The 21,140-nt window shown below is 46.7% G+C and overlaps 1 protein-coding gene across 1 annotated transcript in view; it reads left to right on the plus strand.

Annotated features, from left to right (window-relative positions):
• Positions 1-10,794: 10,794 nt before the first annotated feature.
• LOC135570949 (anoctamin-2-like) overlaps positions 10,795-21,140 on the plus strand; it is a 69,094-nt gene continuing 58,748 nt past the window's right edge. Inside the window, exons 1-2 of the mRNA XM_065016767.1 lie at positions 10,795-11,494; positions 20,647-20,848. Of these exons, the coding sequence (XP_064872839.1) occupies positions 11,492-11,494; positions 20,647-20,848 (205 nt within the window). The 5' untranslated portion in view covers positions 10,795-11,491. The remainder of the gene's footprint in view (positions 11,495-20,646; positions 20,849-21,140) is intronic.

A 21,140-nucleotide genomic window follows, 5' to 3' on the forward strand; every position in this document is an offset into this window, starting at 1 on the left:
AAGCATAGACTAAGATACAGTAGAATAGAATACAGTATGTACATACGAGATGAGTAATGCATAGACTAAGATACAGTAGAATAGAATACAGTATATACATACGAGATGAGTAATGCATAGACTAAGATACAGTAGAATAGAATACAGTATATACATACGAGATGAGTAATGCATAGACTAAGATACAGTAGAATAGAATACAGTATATACATATGAGATGAGTAATGCATAGACTAAGATACAGTAGAATAGAATACAGTATATACATATGAGATGAGTAATGTCAGAGCAGCATAGACTAACATACAGTAGAATAGAATACAGTATATACATATGGGAGGAGTAATGTCAGAGCAGCATAGACTAAGATACAGTAGAATAGAATACAGTATATACATACGGGATGAGTAATGTCAGAGCAGCATAGACTAAGATACAGTAGAATAGAATACAGTATGTACATACGAGATGAGTAATGCATAGACTAAGATACAGTAGAATAGAATACAGTATGTACATACGAGATGAGTAATGTCAGAGCAGCATAGACTAAGATACAGTAGAATAGAATACAGTATATACATACAAGATGAGTAATGTCAGAGCAGCATAGACTAAGATACAGTAGAATAGAATACAGTATATACATACGAGATGAGTAATGTCAGAGCAGCATAGACTAAGATACAGTAGAATAGAATACAGTATATACATATGAGATGAGTAATGTCAGAGCAGCATAGACTAAGATACAGTAGAATAGAATACAGTATATACATACGAGATGAGTAATGTCAGAGCAGCATAGACTAAGATACAGTAGAATAGAATACAGTATGTACATACGAGATGAGTAATGCATAGACTAAGATACAGTAGAATAGAATACAGTATGTACATACGAGATGAGTAATGCATAGACTAAGATACAGTAGAATAGAATACAGTATATACATACGAGATGAGTAATGTCAGAGCAGCATAGACTAAGATACAGTAGAATAGAATACAGTATGTACATACGAGATGAGTAATGCATAGACTAAGATACAGTAGAATAGAATACAGTATATACATACGAGATGAGTAATGCATAGACTAAGATACAGTAGAATAGAATACAGTATATACATACGAGATGAGTAATGCATAGACTAAGATACTGTAGAATAGTATACAGTATATACATATGAGATGAGTAATGCATAGACTAAGATACAGTAGAATAGAATACAGTATATACATACGAGATGAGTAATGCATAGACTAAGATACAGTAGAATAGAATACAGTATATACATACGAGATGAGTAATGCATAGACTAAGATACAGTAGAATAGATTACAGTATATACATATGAGATGAGTAATGCATAGACTAAGATACAGTAGAATAGAATACAGTATGTACATACGAGATGAGTAATGCATAGACTAAGATACAGTAGAATAGAATACAGTATATACATACGAGATGAGTAATGTCAGAGCAGCATAGACTAAGATACAGTAGAATAGAATACAGTATATACATACGAGATGAGTAATGTCAGAGCAGCATAGACTAAGATACAGTAGAATAGAATACAGTATATACATACGGGAGGAGTAATGTCAGAGCAGCATAGACTAAGATACAGTAGAATAGAATACAGTATGTACATATTGGATGAGTAATGTCAGAGCAGCATAGACTAAGATACAGTAGAATAGAATACAGTATGTACATACGAGATGAGTAATGCATAGACTAAGATACAGTAGAATAGAATACAGTATATACATATGGGAGGAGTAATGTCAGAGCAGCATAGACTAAGATACAGTAGAATAGAATACAGTATGTACATACGAGATGAGTAATGACTAAGATACAGTAGATACATAGACTAAGAAGTAGAATAGAATACAGTATATACATATGGGAGGAGTAATGTCAGAGCAGCATAGACTAAGATACAGTAGAATAGAATGCAGTATATACATACGAGATGAGTAATGTCAGAGCAGCATAGACTAAGATACAGTAGAATAGAATAAGGTATATACATACGAGATGAGTAATGTCAGAGCAGCATAGACTAAGATACAGTAGAATAGAATACAGTATATACATACGGGAGGAGTAATGTCAGAGCAGCATAGACTAAGATACAGTAGAATAGAATACAGTATGTACATATTGGATGAGTAATGTCAGAGCAGCATAGACTAAGATACAGTAGAATAGAATACAGTATGTACATACGAGATGAGTAATGCATAGACTAAGATACAGTAGAATAGAATACAGTATATACATATGGGAGGAGTAATGTCAGAGCAGCATAGACTAAGATACAGTAGAATAGAATACAGTATGTACATACGAGATGAGTAATGCATAGACTAAGATACAGTAGAATAGAATACAGTATATACATATGGGAGGAGTAATGTCAGAGCAGCATAGACTAAGATACAGTAGAATAGAATACAACAGACAGTGTGTTGGCAGCAGCTACTCAATGTTAGTGGTGGCTATTTAACAGTCTGATGACCTTGAGATAGAAGCTGTTTTTCAGTCTCTCGGTCCCAGCTTTGATGCACCTGTACTGACCTCGCCTTCTGGATGATAGCGTGGTGAACAGACAGTGGCTCGGGTGGTTGATGTCCTTGATGATCTTTATGGCCTTCCTGTGACATCGGGTGGTGTAGGTGTCCTGGAGGGCAGGTAGTTTGCCCCCGGTGATGCGTTGTGCAGACCTCACTACCCTCTGGAGAGCCTTACGGTTGAGGGCGGAGCAGTTGCCGTACCAGGCGGTGATACAGCCCGACAGGATGCTCTCAATTGTGCATCTGTAAAAGTTTGTGGGTTTTAGGTGCCAAGACAAATTTCTTCAGCCTCTTGAGATTGTCTGTGTGGGTGTACCATTTCAGTTTGTCAGTGATGTGTACTCCAAGGAACTTAAAACGTTCCACCTTCTCCACTACTGTCCCATCGATGTGGATAGGGGGTGCTCCCTCTGCTCTTTCCTGAAGTCCACAATCATCTCCTTTTGTTTATTTGACGTTGAGTGAGAGGTTATTTTCCTGGCACCACACTCCCAGAGCCCTCACCGCGTCCATGTAGGCTGTCTCATTGTTGGTAATCAAGCCTAACTACTGTTGTGTCGTCTGCAAACTTGATGATTGAGTTGGAGGTGTGCTTGGCCACGCAGTCATGTGTGAACAGGAAGTACAGGAGAGGGCTGAGAACGCACCCTTGTGGGGTCCCTGTGTTGAGGATCAGCGAAGTGGAGGTGTTGTTTCCTACCTTCACCTCTTGGGGGCCTCCTGTCAGGAAGTCCAGGACCCAGCTTCACAGGGCGCAATGATGAGCTTGGAAGGTACTATGGTGTTGAATGCTGAGCTACTGTCAATGAACAGCATTCTTACATAGGTATTCCTCTTGTCCAGATGGGATAGGGCAGTGTGCGTTGCGATGGCGATTGCATTGTCGGTGGGTCTATTGGGGCGGTAAGCAAATTGGAGTGGGTCTAGGGTGTCAAGTAGGGTGGAGGTGATATGATCCTTGATTAGTCTCTCAAAGCACTTCATGATGACAGAAGTGAGTGCTACGGGGCGGTAGTCATATAGCTCAGTTACCTTCTCTTTCTTCGGAACAGGAACAATGGTGGTCACCTTGGAGCATGTGGGAACAGCAGACTGGGATAGGGAGAGATTTAATATGTCCGTAAACACACCAGCCAGCTGGTCTGCACAAGCTCTGAGGACGCAGCTAGGGATACTGTCTGGGCTGTTAGCCTTGCGAGGGTTAACACATTTAAATGTCTTACTCAGGTCGGCCACGGAGAAGGAGAGCACACTGTCCTTGGTAGTGAAGGAGAGCACACTGTCCTTGGTAGTGAAGGAGAGCCCACTGTCCTTGGTAGTGAAGGAGAGCTCCTGTCCTTGGTAGTGAAGGAGAGCCCACTGTCCTTGGTAGTGAAGGAGAGCCCACTGTCCTTGGTAGTGAAGGAGAGCCCACTGTCCTTGGTAGTGAAGGAGAGCTCACTGTCCTTGGTAGTGAAGGAGAGCTCACTGTCCTTGGTAGTGAAGGAGAGCCCACTGTCCTTGGTAGTGACTGTCCTTGGTAGTGAAGGAGAGCCCACTGTCCTTGGTAGTGAAGAGAGAGTCCTTGGTAGTGAAGGAGAGCCCACTGTCCTTGGTAGTGAAGGAGAGCCCACTGTCCTTGGTAGTGAAGGAGAGCCCACTGTCCTTGGTAGTGAAGGAGAGCCCACTGTCCTTGGTAGTGAAGGAGAGCCCACTGTCCTTGGTAGTGAAGGAGAGCCCACTGTCCTTGGTAGTGAAGGAGAGCCCACTGTCCTTGGTAGTGAAGGAGAGCCCACTGTCCTTGGTAGTGAAGGAGAGCCCACTGTCCTTGGTAGTGAAGGAGAGCCCACTGTCCTTGGTAGTTGAGTAGTGAAGGAGAGCCCACTGTCCTTGGTAGTGAAGGAGAGCCCACTGTCCTTGGTAGTGAAGGAGAGCCCACTGTCCTTGGTAGTGAAGGAGAGCCCACTGTCCTTGGTAGTGAAGGAGAGCCCACTGTCCTTGGTAGTGAAGGAGAGCCCACTGTCCTTGGTAGTGAAGGAGAGCCCACTGTCCTTGGTAGTGAAGGAGAGCCCACTGTGAAGGAGAGCCCACTGTCCTTGGTAGTGAAGGAGAGCCCACTGTCCTTGGTAGTGAAGGAGAGCCCACTGTCCTTGGTAGTGAAGGAGAGCCCACTGTCCTTGGTAGTGAAGGAGAGCCCACTGTCCTTGGTAGTGAAGGAGAGCTCCTGTCCTTGGTAGTGAAGGAGCCCTGTCCTTGGTAGTGAAGGAGAGCCCACTGTCCTTGGTAGTGAAGGAGAGCTCCTGTCCTTGGTAGTGAAGGAGAGCTCCCGTCCTTGGTAGTGAAGGAGAGCTCCCGTCCTTGGTAGTGAAGGAGAGCTCCCGTCCTTGGTAGTGAAGGAGAGCTCCCGTCCTTGGTAGTGAAGGAGAGCTGTCCTTGGTAGTGAAGGAGAGCCCACTGTCCTTGGTAGTGAAGGAGAGCACACTGTCCTTGGTAGTGAAGGAGAGCCCACTGTCCTTGGTAGTGAAGGAGAGCCCACTGTCCTTGGTAGTGAAGGAGAGCCCACTGTCCTTGGTAGTGAAGGAGAGCCCACTGTCCTTGGTAGTGAAGGAGAGCCCACTGTCCTTGGTAGTGAAGGAGAGCCCACTGTCCTTGGTAGTGAAGGAGAGCTCCTGTCCTTGGTAGTGAAGGAGAGCTCCTGTCCTTGGTAGTGAAGGAGACCCCACTGTCCTTGGTAGTGAAGGAGAGCTCCTGTCCTTGGTAGTGAAGGAGAGCTCCTGTCCTTGGTAGTGAAGGAGAGCCCACTGTCCTTGGTAGTGAAGGAGAGCCCTGTCCTTGGTAGTGAAGGAGAGCTCCTGTCCTTGGTAGTGAAGGAGAGCTCCTGTCCTTGGTAGTGAAGGAGAGCTCCTGTCCTTGGTAGTGAAGGAGAGCTCCTGTCCTTGGTAGTGGGCCGCGTCGGTGGCACTGTGTGATCCTCAAAGTGAGCGGAGAAGGTGTTCAGCTAGTCCGGAAGCAGGATGTTTGTGTCCACGACGTGGCTGGTTTTCCATTTGTAGTCCGTGATTGTCTGTAGACTCTGCCACATACGTCTGGTGTCTGAGCTGTTGAATTGTGACTCCACTTTGTCTCTATGCTGATGTTTTACTTGTTTGATTGACTTGCGGAAGGAATAACTACACTGTTCATATTCTGCCATTGTTCCCAGTCACCTTGCCATGGTTAAATGCAATGGTTCAGTTTTGCGCGAATGCTGCCATCTATCCACGGATTCTGGTTAGGGTAGGTTTTAATAGTCACAGTGGGTACAGCATTGCCTATACACTTCCTGATAAACTCAGTCACCGTATAATCAGTATATCCCCAGTATAATCGAATAGAGACGGAAACAGAAACCTGGCTAACTGACTAGAAAGGAAATTAGCAGTACTGTGGCCTGGTTGAACACAGCAGATTATATCCCAGCTTAACCCAGCCTCCTGACCTTCACCCAGCCTCCCGACCTTCACCCAGCTTCCTGACCTTCACCCAGCCTCCTGACCTTCACCCAGCCTCCTGTTCTTCACCCAGCCTCCTGACCTTCACCCAGCCTCCCGACCTTCACCCAGCCTCCCGACCTTCACCCAGCCTCCCGACCATAGCCGAGCCTCCGGACCATAGCCCAGCCTCCCGACCTTAAACCAGCCTCCTGAACTTAACCCAGCCACCCGACCTTCACACAGCCACCCGACCTTCACCCAGCCTCCCGACCTTCACTCAGCCACCCGACCTTCACCTAGCCTCCCGACCTGACCTTCGCCCAGCCGTCCGACCTTCGCCCAGCCACCCGACCTTCACTCAGCCTCCCGACCTTCACCCAGCCTCCCGACCCGATCTTCACCCATCCACCCGACCTTCACCCAGCCTCCTGATCTTCATTAAGCCACCCGACCTTCACCTAGCCTTTCCTACTTGACCTTCACCCAGCCTCCTGACCTTCATTAAGCTACCCGACCTTCACCTAGCCTTTCCTACTTGACCTTCACCCAGCCTCCCGATCTTCACCCAGCCTCCCGACCTTCACCCAGCCTCCCGACCTTCACCCAGCCTCCCGACCTTCACCCAGCCTCCCGACCTGACCTTAACCCTGTCTGACTTCCTCTTCCCTTCCGTCTGACGTTGCTCTGACTAGATGGCAGAACATTGTCACTAGGTGCCTTGTGGTACATCTCTGTACTCTGTTAATTCCTGCTCTAGATAGAAAGGGTGTGTGTGTGTGTGTGTGTGTGTGTGTGTGAGGTGACATATGGCCCAGAGGAAATCCCATGACAGTAATTTCCCAAAGGGCTTAGCGGCCTGCAGGGAGGAGGAGTGTGTGTGATGCACTCTGACAGGGATGTGGTGGTGTCAGGAGAGAGTCCTGACCTTATAGTGGGTCTCTTTGGGTTCATTCACAGTGCAAGACCACATGGTTACCACCCTCAGCAAGGGTGCTGAAACCCGGATGCATCCCGTTTACAGGGGAAATGGAAAGAGAGCCTGTGAAGCAACTTCCTCTTTTGGACGTTAACAAGCAGACACTCCAGCTTAACTCCTCCTCCACAATTACTGGATTGGTCGAACGTTGCAGAAGAGAACCATCCAGACAGGACCAGAATGAAAGGCCTGCTACATTAGGTTGTATGGAAACTAATCTCCTGTGTTACTGCCATCACTTTTACTAGACGAGAGGTGGGGGAGGAGACGAGAGGTGGGGGGAGAGGTGGGGGGAGAGGGGGGAGGAGACGAGAGGTGGGGGAGGAGACGAGAGGTGGGGGGAGGAGACGAGAGGTGGGGGAGGAGACGAGAGGTGGGGGGAGGAGACGAGAGGTGGGGGGAGGAGACGAGGTGGGGAGGAGACTAGAGCTGGGGGAGGGGAGAGAGAGGTGGGGGGACAGACGAGAGGTGGGGAAGAGACGAGAGGAGACTAGAGCTGAGGGGAGGGGAAGAGAACAGACGAGAGGTGGGGAGGAGAGGGTTAGAGTATGTATGTCAGTGCTGTGTGTGTGGATGTGTGTGGGTGGGTGCTAGGTGGTGTTTGGGTGGGTGGGTGGGTGGGTGCTAGGTGGTGTTTGGGTGGGTGGGTGCTAGGTGGTGTTTGGGTGGGTGGGTGGGTGCTAGGTGGTGTTTGGGTGGGTGGGTGCTAGGTGGTGTTTGGGTGGGTGGGTGGGTGCTAGGTGGTGTTTGGGTGGGTGGGTGGGTGCTAGGTGGTGTTTGGGTGGGTGGGTGGGTGCTAGGTGGTGTTTGGGTGGGTGGGTGCTAGGTGGTGTTTGGGTGGGTGGGTGCTAGGTGGTGTTTGGGTGGGTGGGTGATGTGGGTGGGTGGTAGATGTGGGTGGGTGGTAGATGTGGGTGGGTGCTAGGTGGTGTTTGGGTGGGGGGTAGTGGGTGGGATGTGGGTGGGTGATAGGTGGTGGGTGGGTGTGTGTGGGTGCTTGGTGCTGTGTGGGTGTGGGTGGGTGGGTGCTAGGTTGTGTTTGGGTGGGTGGGTGCTAGGTGGTGTTTGGGTGGGTGGGTGCTAGGTGTTTGGGTGGGTGGGTGGGTGCTAGGTGGTGGGTGGGTGGGTGCTAGGTGGTGTTTGGGTGGGTGGGTGGGTGCTAGGTGGTGTTTGGGTGGGTGGATGTGGGTGGGTGCTAGGTGGTGGATGTGTGTGGGTGGGTGCTAGGTGGTGGGTGGGTGTGTGTGGGTGCTTGGTGCTGTGTGGGTGTGTGTGGGTGCTTGGTGCTGTGTGGGTGATAGGTGGTGGATGTGTGTGGGTGGGTGCTTGGTGCTGTGTGGGTGTGTGTGGGTGCTTGGTGCTGTGTGGGTGCTAGGTGGTGCTGTTGTCCACCTTATGATCTGACAACGTACTGCATCACTGGGACATCTACAGTCACTGTCTGTGTGTGTTTCAACTTGTAATGTCACAAGTACTGGGAAATGGTTTCTACCAGCTCCAAACCCAACAATGTAGTGGTCACTATCAATGGTTAGGGTTAGAGGTCAAACAGCAGTACTGTCTCAGAGGAACATACAGCAGTCCTGTCTCAGAGGACCAATCAGCAGTCCTGTCTCAGAGGAACATACAGCAGTCCTGTCTCAGAGGACCAATCAGCAGTCCTGTCTCAGAGGACCAATCAGCAGTCCTGTCTCAGAGGACCAATCAGCAGTCCTGTCTCAGAGGACCAATCAGCAGTCCTGTCTCAGAGGAACATACAGCAGTCCTGTCTCAGAGGACCAATCAGCAGTCCTGTCTCAGAGGAACATATCAGCAGTCCTGTCTCAGAGGAACATACAGCAGTCCTGTCTCAGAGGACCAAACATCAGTCCTGTCTCAGAGGACCAAACAGCAGTCCTGTCTCAGAGGACCAAACAGGAGTCCTGTCTCAGAGGACCAAACAGGAGTCCTGTCTCAGAGGACCAAACAGCAGTCCTGTCTCAGAGGACCAAACAGGAGTCCTGTCTCAGAGGACCAAACAGGAGTCCTGTCTCAGAGGACCAAACAGCAGTCCTGTCTCAGAGGAACATACAGCAGTCCTGTCTCAGAGGAACATACAGCAGTCCTGTCTCAGAGGAACATAGAGCAGTCCTGTCTCAGAGGACCAAACAGCAGTCCTGTCTCAGAGGACCAAACAGCAGTCCTGTCTCAGAGGACCAAACAGCAGTCCTGTCTCAGAGGACCAAACAGCAGTCCTGTCTCAGAGGACCAAACAGCAGTCCTGTCTCAGAGGACCAAACAGCAGTCCTGTCTCAGAGGACCAAACAGCAGTCCTGTCTCAGAGGACCAAACAGCAGTCCTGTCTCAGAGGAACATACAGCAGTCCTGTCTCAGAGGAACATTGGTTAGTAGCCAAACAGCCGTCCTGTCTCAGAGGAACATAGAGCAGTCCTGTCTCAGAGGAACATAGAGCAGTCCTGTCTCAGAGGAACATAGAGCAGTCCTGTCTCAGAGGAACATACAGCAGTCCTGTCTCAGAGGAACATTGGTTAGTAGCCAAACAGCCGTCCTGTCTCAGAGGAACATACAGCAGTCCTGTCTCAGAGGAACAAACAGCAGTCCTGTCTCAGAGGAACATACAGCAGTCCTGTCTCAGAGGACCAATCAGCAGTCCTGTCTCAGAGGACCAAACAGCAGTCCTGTCTCAGAGGACCAATCAGCAGTCCTGTCTCAGAGGACCAAACAGCAATCCTGTCTCAGAGGAACATTGGTTAGTGGTCAAACAGCAGTCCTGTCTGAGGAACATACAGCAGTCCTGTCTCAGAGGAACATTGGTCCTGTCTCAGAGGACAAACAGCAGTCCTGTCTCAGAGGAACATACAGCAGTCCTGTCTCAGAGGACCAAACAGCAGTCCTGTCTCAGAGGACCAAACAGCAGTCCTGTCTCAGAGGAACATACAGCAGTCCTGTCTCAGAGGAACATAGAGCAGTCCTGTCTCAGAGGAACATACAGCAGTCCTGTCTCAGAGGACCAAACAGCAGTCCTGTCTCAGAGGAACATACAGCAGTCCTGTCTCAGAGGAACATAGAGCAGTCCTGTCTCAGAGGAACATAGAGCAGTCCTGTCTCAGAGGAACATAGAGCAGTCCTGTCTCAGAGGACCAAACAGCAGTCCTGTCTCAGAGGAACAAACAGCAGTCCTGTCTCAGAGGAACAAACAGCAGTCCTGTCTCAGAGGAACAAACAGCAGTCCTGTCTCAGAGGAACATTAGTTAGTGGTCAAACAGCAGTCCTGTCTCAGAGGAACATTAGTTAGTGGCCAAACAGCAGTCCTGTCTCAGAGGAACAAACAGCAGTCCTGTCTCAAAGGAACAAACAGCAGTCCTGTCTCAGAGGACCAAACAGCAGTCCTGTCTCAGGGCAACAAACAGCAGTCCTGTCTCAGAGGAACATACAGCAGTCCTGTCTCAGAGGACCAAACAGCAGTCCTGTCTCAGAGGAACATAGAGCAGTCCTGTCTCAGAGGAACATAGAGCAGTCCTGTCTCAGAGGACCAAACAGCAGTCCTGTCTCAGAGGAACATACAGCAGTCCTGTCTCAGAGGAACAAACAGCAGTCCTGTCTCAGAGGAACATTGGTTAGTGGCCAAACAGCAGTCCTGTCTCAGAGGAACATTGGTTAGTGGCCAAACAGCAGTCCTGTCTCAGAGTAACATAGAGCAGTCCTGTCTCAGAGGAACATAGAGCAGTCCTGTCTCAGAGGACCAAACAGCAGTCCTGTCTCAGAGGAACAAACAGCAGTCCTGTCTCAGAGGAACATTGGTTAGTGGCCAAACAGCAGTCCTGTCTCAGAGGAACATTGGTTAGTGGCCAAACAGCAGTCCTGTCTCAGAGGAACATTGGTTAGTGGCCAAACAGCAGTCCTGTCTCAGAGGAACATTAGTTAGTGGCCAAACAGCAGTCCTGTCTCAGTGGTCTTTCTTGACCTTTACTGGTGTCTACTGGTCTACCTTGTTCTCTACTTGTGTCTTCTGGTCTATCTTGGCTTCTGTTGACTTCTACTGGTCTATATTGGCTTCTGTTGGCCTCTACTGGTCTATATTGAGCTTTACTGGTCTCTTCTGGTCTCTACTGTTCTCTCCTGGTCTCTTCTGGTCTATTCTGTTCTCTACTGGTCTCTACTGGTCTCTTCTATTCTCTACTGGTCTACTGGTCTCTACTGGTTTCTTCTGTTGTCTACTGGTCTCTTCTGTTGTCTTCTGTTGTCTTCTGTTGTCTACTGGTTTCTTCTGTTGTCTACTGGTCTCTCTGTTCTCTCTGTTCTTTACTGGTCTACTAGTCTCTTCTGGTCTATATTGGTCTCTAATGACAATCTACATGTGCTTGTGCTCTTAATGTGTCTCTAACCTCTAACCCAGACAGGTGTGGAGAAGCTGACCTGGAGGGACCGTCTGCCTGGATACCTCATCAACATCTCCTCCATCCTCTTTATGGTGACTGTGCTTTTAGTTTGGCCTGATGTTGTCTCTCTCTCTGTCCCTCTTTCTGTGTCTCTCTCTGTCCCTCTCTCTCTGTTTCCTCTCTCTGTCCCTCTCTCCGTGTCTCTCTCTCTCTGTCTCCTCTCTCCGTGTCTCTCTCTCTCTGTCCCTCTCTCTCTGTCCTCTCTCTCTGTCCCTCTCTCTCTGTCCTCTCTCTCTGTCTCCTCTCTCTGTCTCCTCTCTCTGTCTCCTCTCTCTGTGTCTCTCTCTGTCCCTCTTTCTGTGTCCCTCTCTCTCTGTCTCCTCTCCGTGTCTCTCTCTCTCTCTCTGTCTCCTCTCTCCGTGTCTCTCTCTCTCTGTCCCTCTCTCTCTGTCTCCTCTCTCTGTCTCCTCTCTCTGTCCCTCTCTCTGTCCCTCTCTCTGTGTCTCTCTCTCTCTGTCTCTGTCTCTCTCTCTGTCTCTCTCTGTGTCTCTCTCTCTCTCCTCTCTCCGTGTCTCTCTCTCTCTCCCTCTCTCCGTGTCTCTCTCTCCCTCTCTCCGTGTCTCTCTCTCTCTCCCTCTCTCCGTGTCTGTCTCTCTCTCTCCCTCTCTCTGTCTCTCTCTCTCTCTCCCTCTCTCCGTGTCTCTCTCTCTGTCCCTCTCTGTGTCTCTCTCTCTGTCTCCTCTCTCTGTCTCTCTCTCTCTCTCTGTCTGTCTCCCTCTCTGTCTCCCTCTCTCTCTCCCTCTCTCCGTGTCTGTCTCTCTCTCTCCTCTCTCCGTGTCTCTCTCTCTCTCTCCCTCCGTGTCTCTCTCTCTCTCCCTCTCTCCGTGTCTCTCTCTCTCTCTCCCTCTCTCCGTGTCTCTCTCTCTCTCTCCCTCTCTCCGTGTCTCTCTCTCTCTGTCTCCTCTCTCTGTGTCTCTCTCTCTCTCTGTCTCCTCTCTCTGTCTCCTCTCTGTGTCTCTCTGTCTCCTCTCTCTTTGTGTCTCTCTGTCTTCTCTCTCCATGTCTCTCTCTCTGTCTCCTATCTCCGTGTCTCTCTCTCTCAAGGGGCTTTATTGGCATGGGAAACATATGTTAACATTGCCAAAGCAGGTGAAGTTGATGATATCCAAAAGTGAAATATACAATAAAAATGAACAGTAAACATTACACTAACAGAAGTTCCAAAAGAATAAAGACATTTCAAATGTCATAGCATGTATGTATATATACAGTGTTGTAACAATGTGCAAATAGTTAAAGTACAAAAGGGAAAATAAATGAGCATAAATATGGGTTGTATTTACAATGGTATTTGTTCTTCACTGGTTACCCTTTTCTTGTGGCAACAGGTCAAATATTGCTGCTGTGATGTCACACTGTGGTATTTCACCCAGTAGATATGGGATGTAACACTGTGGTATTTCACCCAGTAGATATGTGATGTCACACTGTGGTATTTCACCCAGTAGATATGTGATGTCACACTGTGGTATTTCACCCAGTAGATATGTGATGTCACACTGTGGTATTTCACCCAGTGGATATGTGATGTCACACTGTGGTATTTCACCCAGTAGATATGTGATGTCACACTGTGGTATTTCACCCAGTAGATATGTGATGTCACACTGTGGTATTTCACCCAGTAGATATGTGATGTTACACTGTGGTATTTCACCCAGTAGATATGTGATGTCACACTGTGGTATTTCACCCAGTAGATATGTGATGTCACACTGTGGTATTTCACCCAGTAGATATGTGATGTCACACTGTGGTATTTCACCCAGTAGATATGTGATGTCACACTGTGGTATTTCACCCAGTAGATATGTGATGTCACACTGTGGTATTTCACCCAGTAGATATGTGATGTCACACTGTGGTATTTCACCCAGTAGATATGTGATGTCACACTGTGGTATTTCACCCAGTAGATATGATTCGTTTTTTTGTGGACCTGTGTAATCTGAGAGAAATATGTCTCTCTAATATGGTCATTCGTTGGGCAGGAGGTTAGGAAGTGCAGCTCAGTTTCCACCTCATTTTGTGGGCAGTGAGCACATAGCCTGTCTTCTCTTGAGAGCCATGTCTGCCTATGGCGTCCTTTCTCAATAGCAAGGCAATGCTCACTGAGTCTGTACATAGTCAAAGCTTTCCTTAAGTTTGGGTCACTCTGTGGTCAGGTATTCTTTCCAAAATGTCAAGTAATTATCTTTTGGTTTTCTCATGATTTGGTTGGGTCTAATTGTGTTGCTGTCCTGGGGCTCTGTGGGGTCTGTTTGTGTTTGTGAACAGAGCCCCAGGACCAGCTTGCTTAGGGGGACTCTTCTCCAGGTTCATCTCTCTGTGGGTGATGGCTCTGTGGGGTCTGTTTGTGTTTGTGAACAGAGCCCCAGGACCAGCTTACTTAGGGGGACTCTTCTCCAGGTTCATCTTTCTGTAGGTGATGGCTCTGTGGGGTCTGTTTGTGTTTGTGAACAGAGCCCCAGGACCAGCTTGCTTAGGGGGACTCTTCTCCAGGTTCATCTTTCTGTAGGTGATGGCTTGGTTATGGAAGGTTTGGGAATCACTTCTTTTTAGGTGGTTATAGATTGTAATGGCTCTTTTCTGGATTTGGATATTTAGTGGGTATCTGCTTAATTCTGCTCTGCAGGTATTATTTGGTGTTCTACGTCGTACGCGGAGGATATTTTTTGGTGTTTGTCCCATTTTGTGAATTCTTGGTTGGTGAGCGGACCCCAGACCTCACAACCATAAAGGGCAATGGGCTCTATGACTGATTCAAGTATTTTTAGCCAAATCCTAATTGGTATGTCAAATTTTATGTTCCTTTTGATTTCATAGAATGCCCTTCTTTCCTTGTCTCTCAGATCGTTCACAGCTTTGAAGTTACCTGTGGCGCTGAAGTTTAGGCCGAATATTGTATCGTTTTTTTGTGTGCTCTAGGGCAACAGTGTGAAGATGGAATTTGTATTTATGGTCCTGGCAAATTGACCTTTTTTGGAACACCATTTTTTGTCTTACTGAGATTTACTGTCAGGGCCCAGGTCTGTCAGGGCCCAGGTCTGCCAGGGCCCAGGTCTGTCAGGGCCCAGGTCTGTCAGGGCCCAGGTCTGTCAGGGCCCAGGTCTGTAAGAGGCCCAGGTCTGACAGAATCTGTGCAGAAGATCTAGGTGCTGCTGTAGACCCTCCTTGGTTGTGGACAGAAGCACCAGATCATCACCAAACAGTAGACATTTGACTTCAGATTCCAGCAGGGTGAGGCCGGGTGCTGTAGACTGTTCTAGTGCCCTCGCCAATTCGTTGATATATATGTTGAACAGGGTGAAGTTTAAGCATCCCCCCACAGCACTTTGAAAAGAAATGTGTTTTTTTGCCAATTTTAACCGCATACTTGTTGATTGTGTACATGGATTTTATAATGTCGAACTGCTTTCCATCAATTTGTCTAGCAGACCCTCATGCCAAATTGAGCCAAACACTTTTTTTAAAATCAACAAAGCATGCGAAGACTTTGCCTTTGTTTTGGTTTGTGTGTTTGCCAATTAGGGTGTGCAGGGTGAATACGTGGTCTGTCGTATGGTAATTTGGTTCTGGTCGTCTTTAATAGTTGATTCTAAGATTTGTATTTGATAATTTAGATGTTTTTCTGTTTGGTCTGTGTTATAGGGCCAATCAGATTGAAGAAGTGGTTAACCCATACATCTCCATTTTGGAAAGATAACTCTTTGTGTTGTTTAGTGTTTTCCAATTTGATTCATCATAGTGAAACGTAGGCTCAGGTTTTCTGCGTCGCAGTTTTTGGTTGGATAGATTTGCTGAGGGACTAATACAGTAATGTCTCTCTGTCCTAGTTTGGGCTGAGGGACTAATACAGTAATGTCTCTCTGTCCTAGTTTGTACTAACACAGTAATGTCTCTCTGTCCTAGTTTGGACTAACACAGTAATGTCTCTCTGTCCTAGTTTGGGCTGAGGGACTAATACAGTAATATCTCTCTGTCCTAGTTTGGGCTGAGGGACTAATACAGTAATGTCTCTCTGTCCTAGTTTGGGCTGAGGGACTAATACAGTAATGTCTCTCTGTCCTAGTTTGGGCTGAGGGACTAATACAGTAATATCTATCTGTCCTAGTTTGGGCTGAGGGACTAATACAGTAATGTCTCTCTGTCCTAGTTTGGGCTGAGGGACTAATACAGTAATGTCTCTCTGTCCTAGTTTGGGCTGAGGGACTAATACAGTAATGTCTCTCTGTCCTAGTTTGGGCTGAGGGACTAATACAGTAATGTCTCTCTGTCCTAGTTTGGGCTGAGGGACTAATACAGTAATGTCTCTCTGTCCTAGTTTGGGCTGAGGGACTAATACAGTAATGTCTCTGTCCTAGTTTGGGCTGAGGGACTAATACAGTAATGTCTCTCTGTCCTAGTTTGGGCTAACACAGTAATGTCTCTCTGTCCTAGTTTGGGCTGAGGGACTAATACAGTAATGTCTCTCTGTCCTAGTTTGGACTAACACAGTAATGTCTCTCTGTCCTAGTTTGGACTAACACAGTAATGTCTCTCTGTCCTAGTTTGGACTAACACAGTAATGTCTCTCTGTCCTAGTTTGGACTAACACAGTAATGTCTCTCTGTCCTAGTTTGGACTAACACAGTAATGTCTCTCTGTCCTAGTTTGGACTAACACAGTAATGTCTCTCTGTCCTAGTTTGGGCTGAGGGACTAATACAGTAATGTCTCTCTGTCCTAGTTTGGGCTGAGGGACTAATACAGTAATGTCTCTCTGTCCTAGTTTGGGCTGAGGGACTAATACAGTAATGTCTCTGTCCTAGTTTGGGCTGAGGGACTAATACAGTAATGTCTCTCTGTCCTAGTTTGGGCTGAGGGACTAATACAGTAATGTCTCTCTGTCCTAGTTTGGGCTGAGGGACTAATACAGTAATGTCTCTCTGTCCTAGTTTGGGCTGAGGGACTAATACAGTAATGTCTCTCTGTCCTAGTTTGGACTAACACAGTAATGTCTCTCTGTCCTAGTTTGGACTAACACAGTAATGTCTCTCTGTCCTAGTTTGGACTAACACAGTAATGTCTCTCTGTCCTAGTTTGGACTAACACAGTAATGTCTCTCTGTCCTAGTTTGGGCTGAGGGACTAATACAGTAATGTCTCTCTGTCCTAGTTTGGGCTGAGGGACTAATACAGTAATGTCTCTCTGTCCTAGTTTGGGCTGAGGGACTAATACAGTAATGTCTCTCTGTCCTAGTTTGGACTAACACAGTAATGTCTCTCTGTCCTAGTTTGGACTAATACAGTAATGTCTCTCTGTCCTAGTTTGGGCTGAGGGACTAATACAGTAATGTCTCTGTCCTAGTTTGGGCTGAGTGACTAATACAGTAATGTCTCTCTGTCCTAGTTTGGGCTGAGGGACTAATACAGTAAGGTCTCTCTGTCCTAGTTTGGGCTGAGGGACTAATACAGTAATGTCTCTCTGTCCTAGTTTGGACTAACACAGTAATGTCTCTCTGTCCTAGTTTGAGCTGAGGGACTAATACAGTAATGTCTCTCTGTCCTAGTTTGGGCTGAGGGACTAATACAGTAATGTCTCTCTGTCCTAGTTTGTACTAACACAGTAATGTCTCTCTGTCCTAGTTTGGACTAATACAGTAATGTCTCTCTGTCCTAGTTTGGACTAACACAGTAATGTCTCTCTGTCCTAGTTTGGGCTGAGGGACTAATACAGTAATGTCTCTCTGTCCTAGTTTGTACTAACACAGTAATGTCTCTCTGTCCTAGTTTGGACTAACACAGTAATGTCTCTCTGTCCTAGTTTGGACTAACACAGTAATGTCTCTCTGTCCTAGTTTGGGCTGAGGGACTAATACAGTAATGTCTCTCTGTCCTAGTTTGGGCTGAGGGACTAATACAGTAATGTCTCTCTGTCCTAGTTTGGGCTGAGGGACTAATACAGTAATGTCTCTCTGTCCTAGTTTGGGCTGAGGGACTAATACAGTAATGTCTCTGTCCTAGTTTGGGCTTAGGGACTAACACAGTAATGTCTCTCTGTCCTAGTTTGGACTAACACAGTAATGTCTCTCTGTCCTAGTTTGGGCTGAGGGACTAATACAGTAATGTCTCTCTGTCCTAGTTTGGGCTGAGGGACTAATACAGTAATGTCTCTCTGTCCTAGTTTGGGCTGAGGGACTAATACAGTAATGTCTCTCTGTCCTAGTTTGGGCTGAGGGACTAATACAGTCCTAATAACACAGTAATGTCTCTCTGTCCTAGTTTGGGCTGAGGGACTAATACAGTAATGTCTCTCTGTCCTAGTTTGGGCTGAGGGACTAATACAGTAATGTCTCTCTGTCCTAGTTTGGGCTGAGGGACTAATACAGTAATGTCTCTCTGTCCTAGTTTGGGCTGAGTTTGGACTAATACAGTAATGTCTCTCTGTCCTAGTTTGGGCTGAGGGACTAATACAGTAATGTCTCTCTGTCCTAGTTTGGGCTGAGGGACTAATACAGTAATGTCTCTCTGTCCTAGTTTGGGCTGAGGGACTAATACAGTAATGTCTCTCTGTCCTAGTTTTGAGGGACTAATACAGTAATGTCTCTCTGTCCTAGTTTGGACTAACACAGTAATGTCTCTCTGTCCTAGTTTGGGCTGAGGGACTAATACAGTAATGTCTCTCTGTCCTAGTTTGGGCTGAGGGACTAATACAGTAATGTCTCTCTGTCCTAGTTTGGGCTGAGGGACTAACACAGTAATGTCTCTCTGTCCTAGTTTGGGCTGAGGACTAATACAGTAATGTCTCTCTGTCCTAGTTTGGGCTGAGGACTAACACAGTAATGTCTCTCTGTCCTAGTTTGGGCTGAGGGACTAATACAGTAATGTCTCTCTGTCCTAGTTTGGGCTGAGGGACTAATACAGTAATGTCTCTCTGTCCTAGTTTGGGCTGAGGGACTAATACAGTAATGTCTCTCTGTCCTAGTTTGGGCTGAGGGACTAATACAGTAATATCTATCTGTCCTAGTTTGGGCTGAGGGACTAATACAGTAATGTCTCTCTGTCCTAGTTTGGGCTGAGGGACTAATACAGTAATGTCTCTCTGTCCTAGTTTGGGCTGAGGGACTAATACAGTAATGTCTCTGTCCTAGTTTGGGCTGAGGGACTAATACAGTAATGTCTCTCTGTCCTAGTTTGGGCTGAGGGACTAATACAGTAATGTCTCTCTGTCCTAGTTTGGGCTGAGGGACTAATACAGTAATGTCTCTGTCCTAGTTTGGGCTGAGGGACTAATACAGTAATGTCTCTCTGTCCTAGTTTGGACTGAGGGACTAATACAGTAATGTCTCTCTGTCCTAGTTTGGACTAACACAGTAATGTCTCTCTGTCCTAGTTTGGACTAACACAGTAATGTCTCTCTGTCCTAGTTTGACTAACACAGTAATGTCTCTCTGTCCTAGGACTAACACAGTAATGTCTCTCTGTCCTAGTTTGGGCTGAGGGACTAATACAGTAATGTCTCTCTGTCCTAGTTTGGGCTGAGGGACTAATACAGTAATGTCTCTCTGTCCTAGTTTGGGCTGAGGGACTAATACAGTAATGTCTCTCTGTCCTAGTTTGTACTAACACAGTAATGTCTCTCTGTCCTAGTTTGGACTAACACAGTAATGTCTCTCTGTCCTAGTTTGGACTAACACAGTAATGTCTCTCTGTCCTAGTTTGGGCTGAGGGACTAATACAGTAATGTCTCTCTGTCCTAGTTTGGGCTGAGGGACTAATACAGTAATGTCTCTGTCCTAGTTTGGGCTTAGGGACTAACACAGTAATGTCTCTCTGTCCTAGTTTGGACTAACACAGTAATGTCTCTCTGTCCTAGTTTGGGCTGAGGGACTAATACAGTAATGTCTCTCTGTCCTAGTTTGGGCTGAGGGACTAATACAGTAATGTCTCTCTGTCCTAGTTTGGGCTGAGGGACTAATACAGTAATGTCTCTCTGTCCTAGTTTGGGCTGAGGGACTAATACAGTAATGTCTCTCTGTCCTAGTTTGTACTAACACAGTAATGTCTCTCTGTCCTAGTTTGGGCTGAGGGACTAATACAGTAATGTCTCTCTGTCCTAGTTTGGGCTGAGGGACTAATACAGTAATGTCTCTCTGTCCTAGTTTGGGCTGAGGGACTAATACAGTAATGTCTCTCTGTCCTAGTTTGTACTAACACAGTAATGTCTCTCTGTCCTAGTTTGGACTAACACAGTAATGTCTCTCTGTCCTAGTTTGGACTAATACAGTAATGTCTATCTGTCCTAGTTTGGGCTGAGGGACTAATACAGTAATGTCTCTCTGTCCTAGTTTGGGCTGAGTGACTAATACAGTAATGTCTCTCTGTCCTAGTTTGGGCTGAGGGACTAATACAGTAAGGTCTCTCTGTCCTAGTTTGGGCTGAGGGACTAATATAGTAATGTCTCTCTGTCCTAGTTTGGACTAACACAGTAATGTATCTCTGTCCTAGTTTGAGCTGAGGGACTAATACAGTAATGTCTCTCTGTCCTAGTTTGGGCTGAGGGACTAATACAGTAATGTCTCTCTGTCTTAGTTTGCGTTGAGGGACTAATACAGTAATGTCTCTCTGTCCTAGTTTGTACTAACACAGTAATGTCTCTCTGTCCTAGTTTGGACTAATACAGTAATGTCTCTCTGTCCTAGTTTGGACTAACACAGTAATGTCTCTCTGTCCTAGTTTGGGCTGAGGGACTAATACAGTAATGTCTCTCTGTCCTAGTTTGTACTAACACAGTAATGTCTCTCTGTCCTAGTTTGGACTAACACAGTAATGTCTCTCTGTCCTAGTTTGGACTAACACAGTAATGTCTCTCTGTCCTAGTTTGGGCTGAGGGACTAACACAGTAATGTCTCTCTGTCCTAGTTTGGGCTGAGGGACTAATACAGTAATGTCTCTCTGTCCTAGTTTGGGCTGAGGGACTAATACAGTAATGTCTCTCTGTCCTAGTTTTTGGGCTGAGGGACAGTAATGTCTCTCTGTCCTAGTTTGGGCTGAGGGACTAATACAGTAATGTCTCTCTGTCCTAGTTTGGGCTGAGGGACTAATACAGTAATGTCTCTCTGTCCTAGTTTGGGCTGAGGGACTAATACAGTAATGTCTCTCTGTCCTAGTTTGTACTAACACAGTAATGTCTCTCTGTCCTAGTTTGGGCTGACGTTCTCTGCGGTTTTCGGTGTGATCGTGTATCGTATCGTCGTTTCCGCTCTAATGGCGATGTCACCTGACCCGGAGACCAAGTCTAACGTGCGTGTCACCGTCACGGCAACCGCTGTCATCATCAACCTGGTGGTCATTCTGATACTGGATGAGATCTACGGAGCTGTGGCCGTCTGGCTCACTGAGCTGGGTAACACACCTCTACATTCAGATTATTAAGTGTTGTAGCTGGGTAACACACCTCTACATTCAGATTATTAAGTGTTGTAGCTGGGTAACACACCTCTACATTCAGATTATTAAGTGTTGTAGCTGGGTAACACACCTCTACATTCAGATTATTAAGTGTTGTAGCTGGGTAACACACCTCTACATTCAGATTATTAAGTGTTGTAGCTGGGTAACACACCTCTACATTCAGATTATTAAGTGTTGTAGCTGGGTAACACACCTCTACATTCAGATTATTAAGTGTTGTAGCT

This window comes from Oncorhynchus nerka, unplaced genomic scaffold (genome assembly GCF_034236695.1).
Source record: "Oncorhynchus nerka isolate Pitt River unplaced genomic scaffold, Oner_Uvic_2.0 unplaced_scaffold_885, whole genome shotgun sequence".
Lineage (NCBI taxonomy): Eukaryota > Metazoa > Chordata > Actinopteri > Salmoniformes > Salmonidae > Oncorhynchus > Oncorhynchus nerka.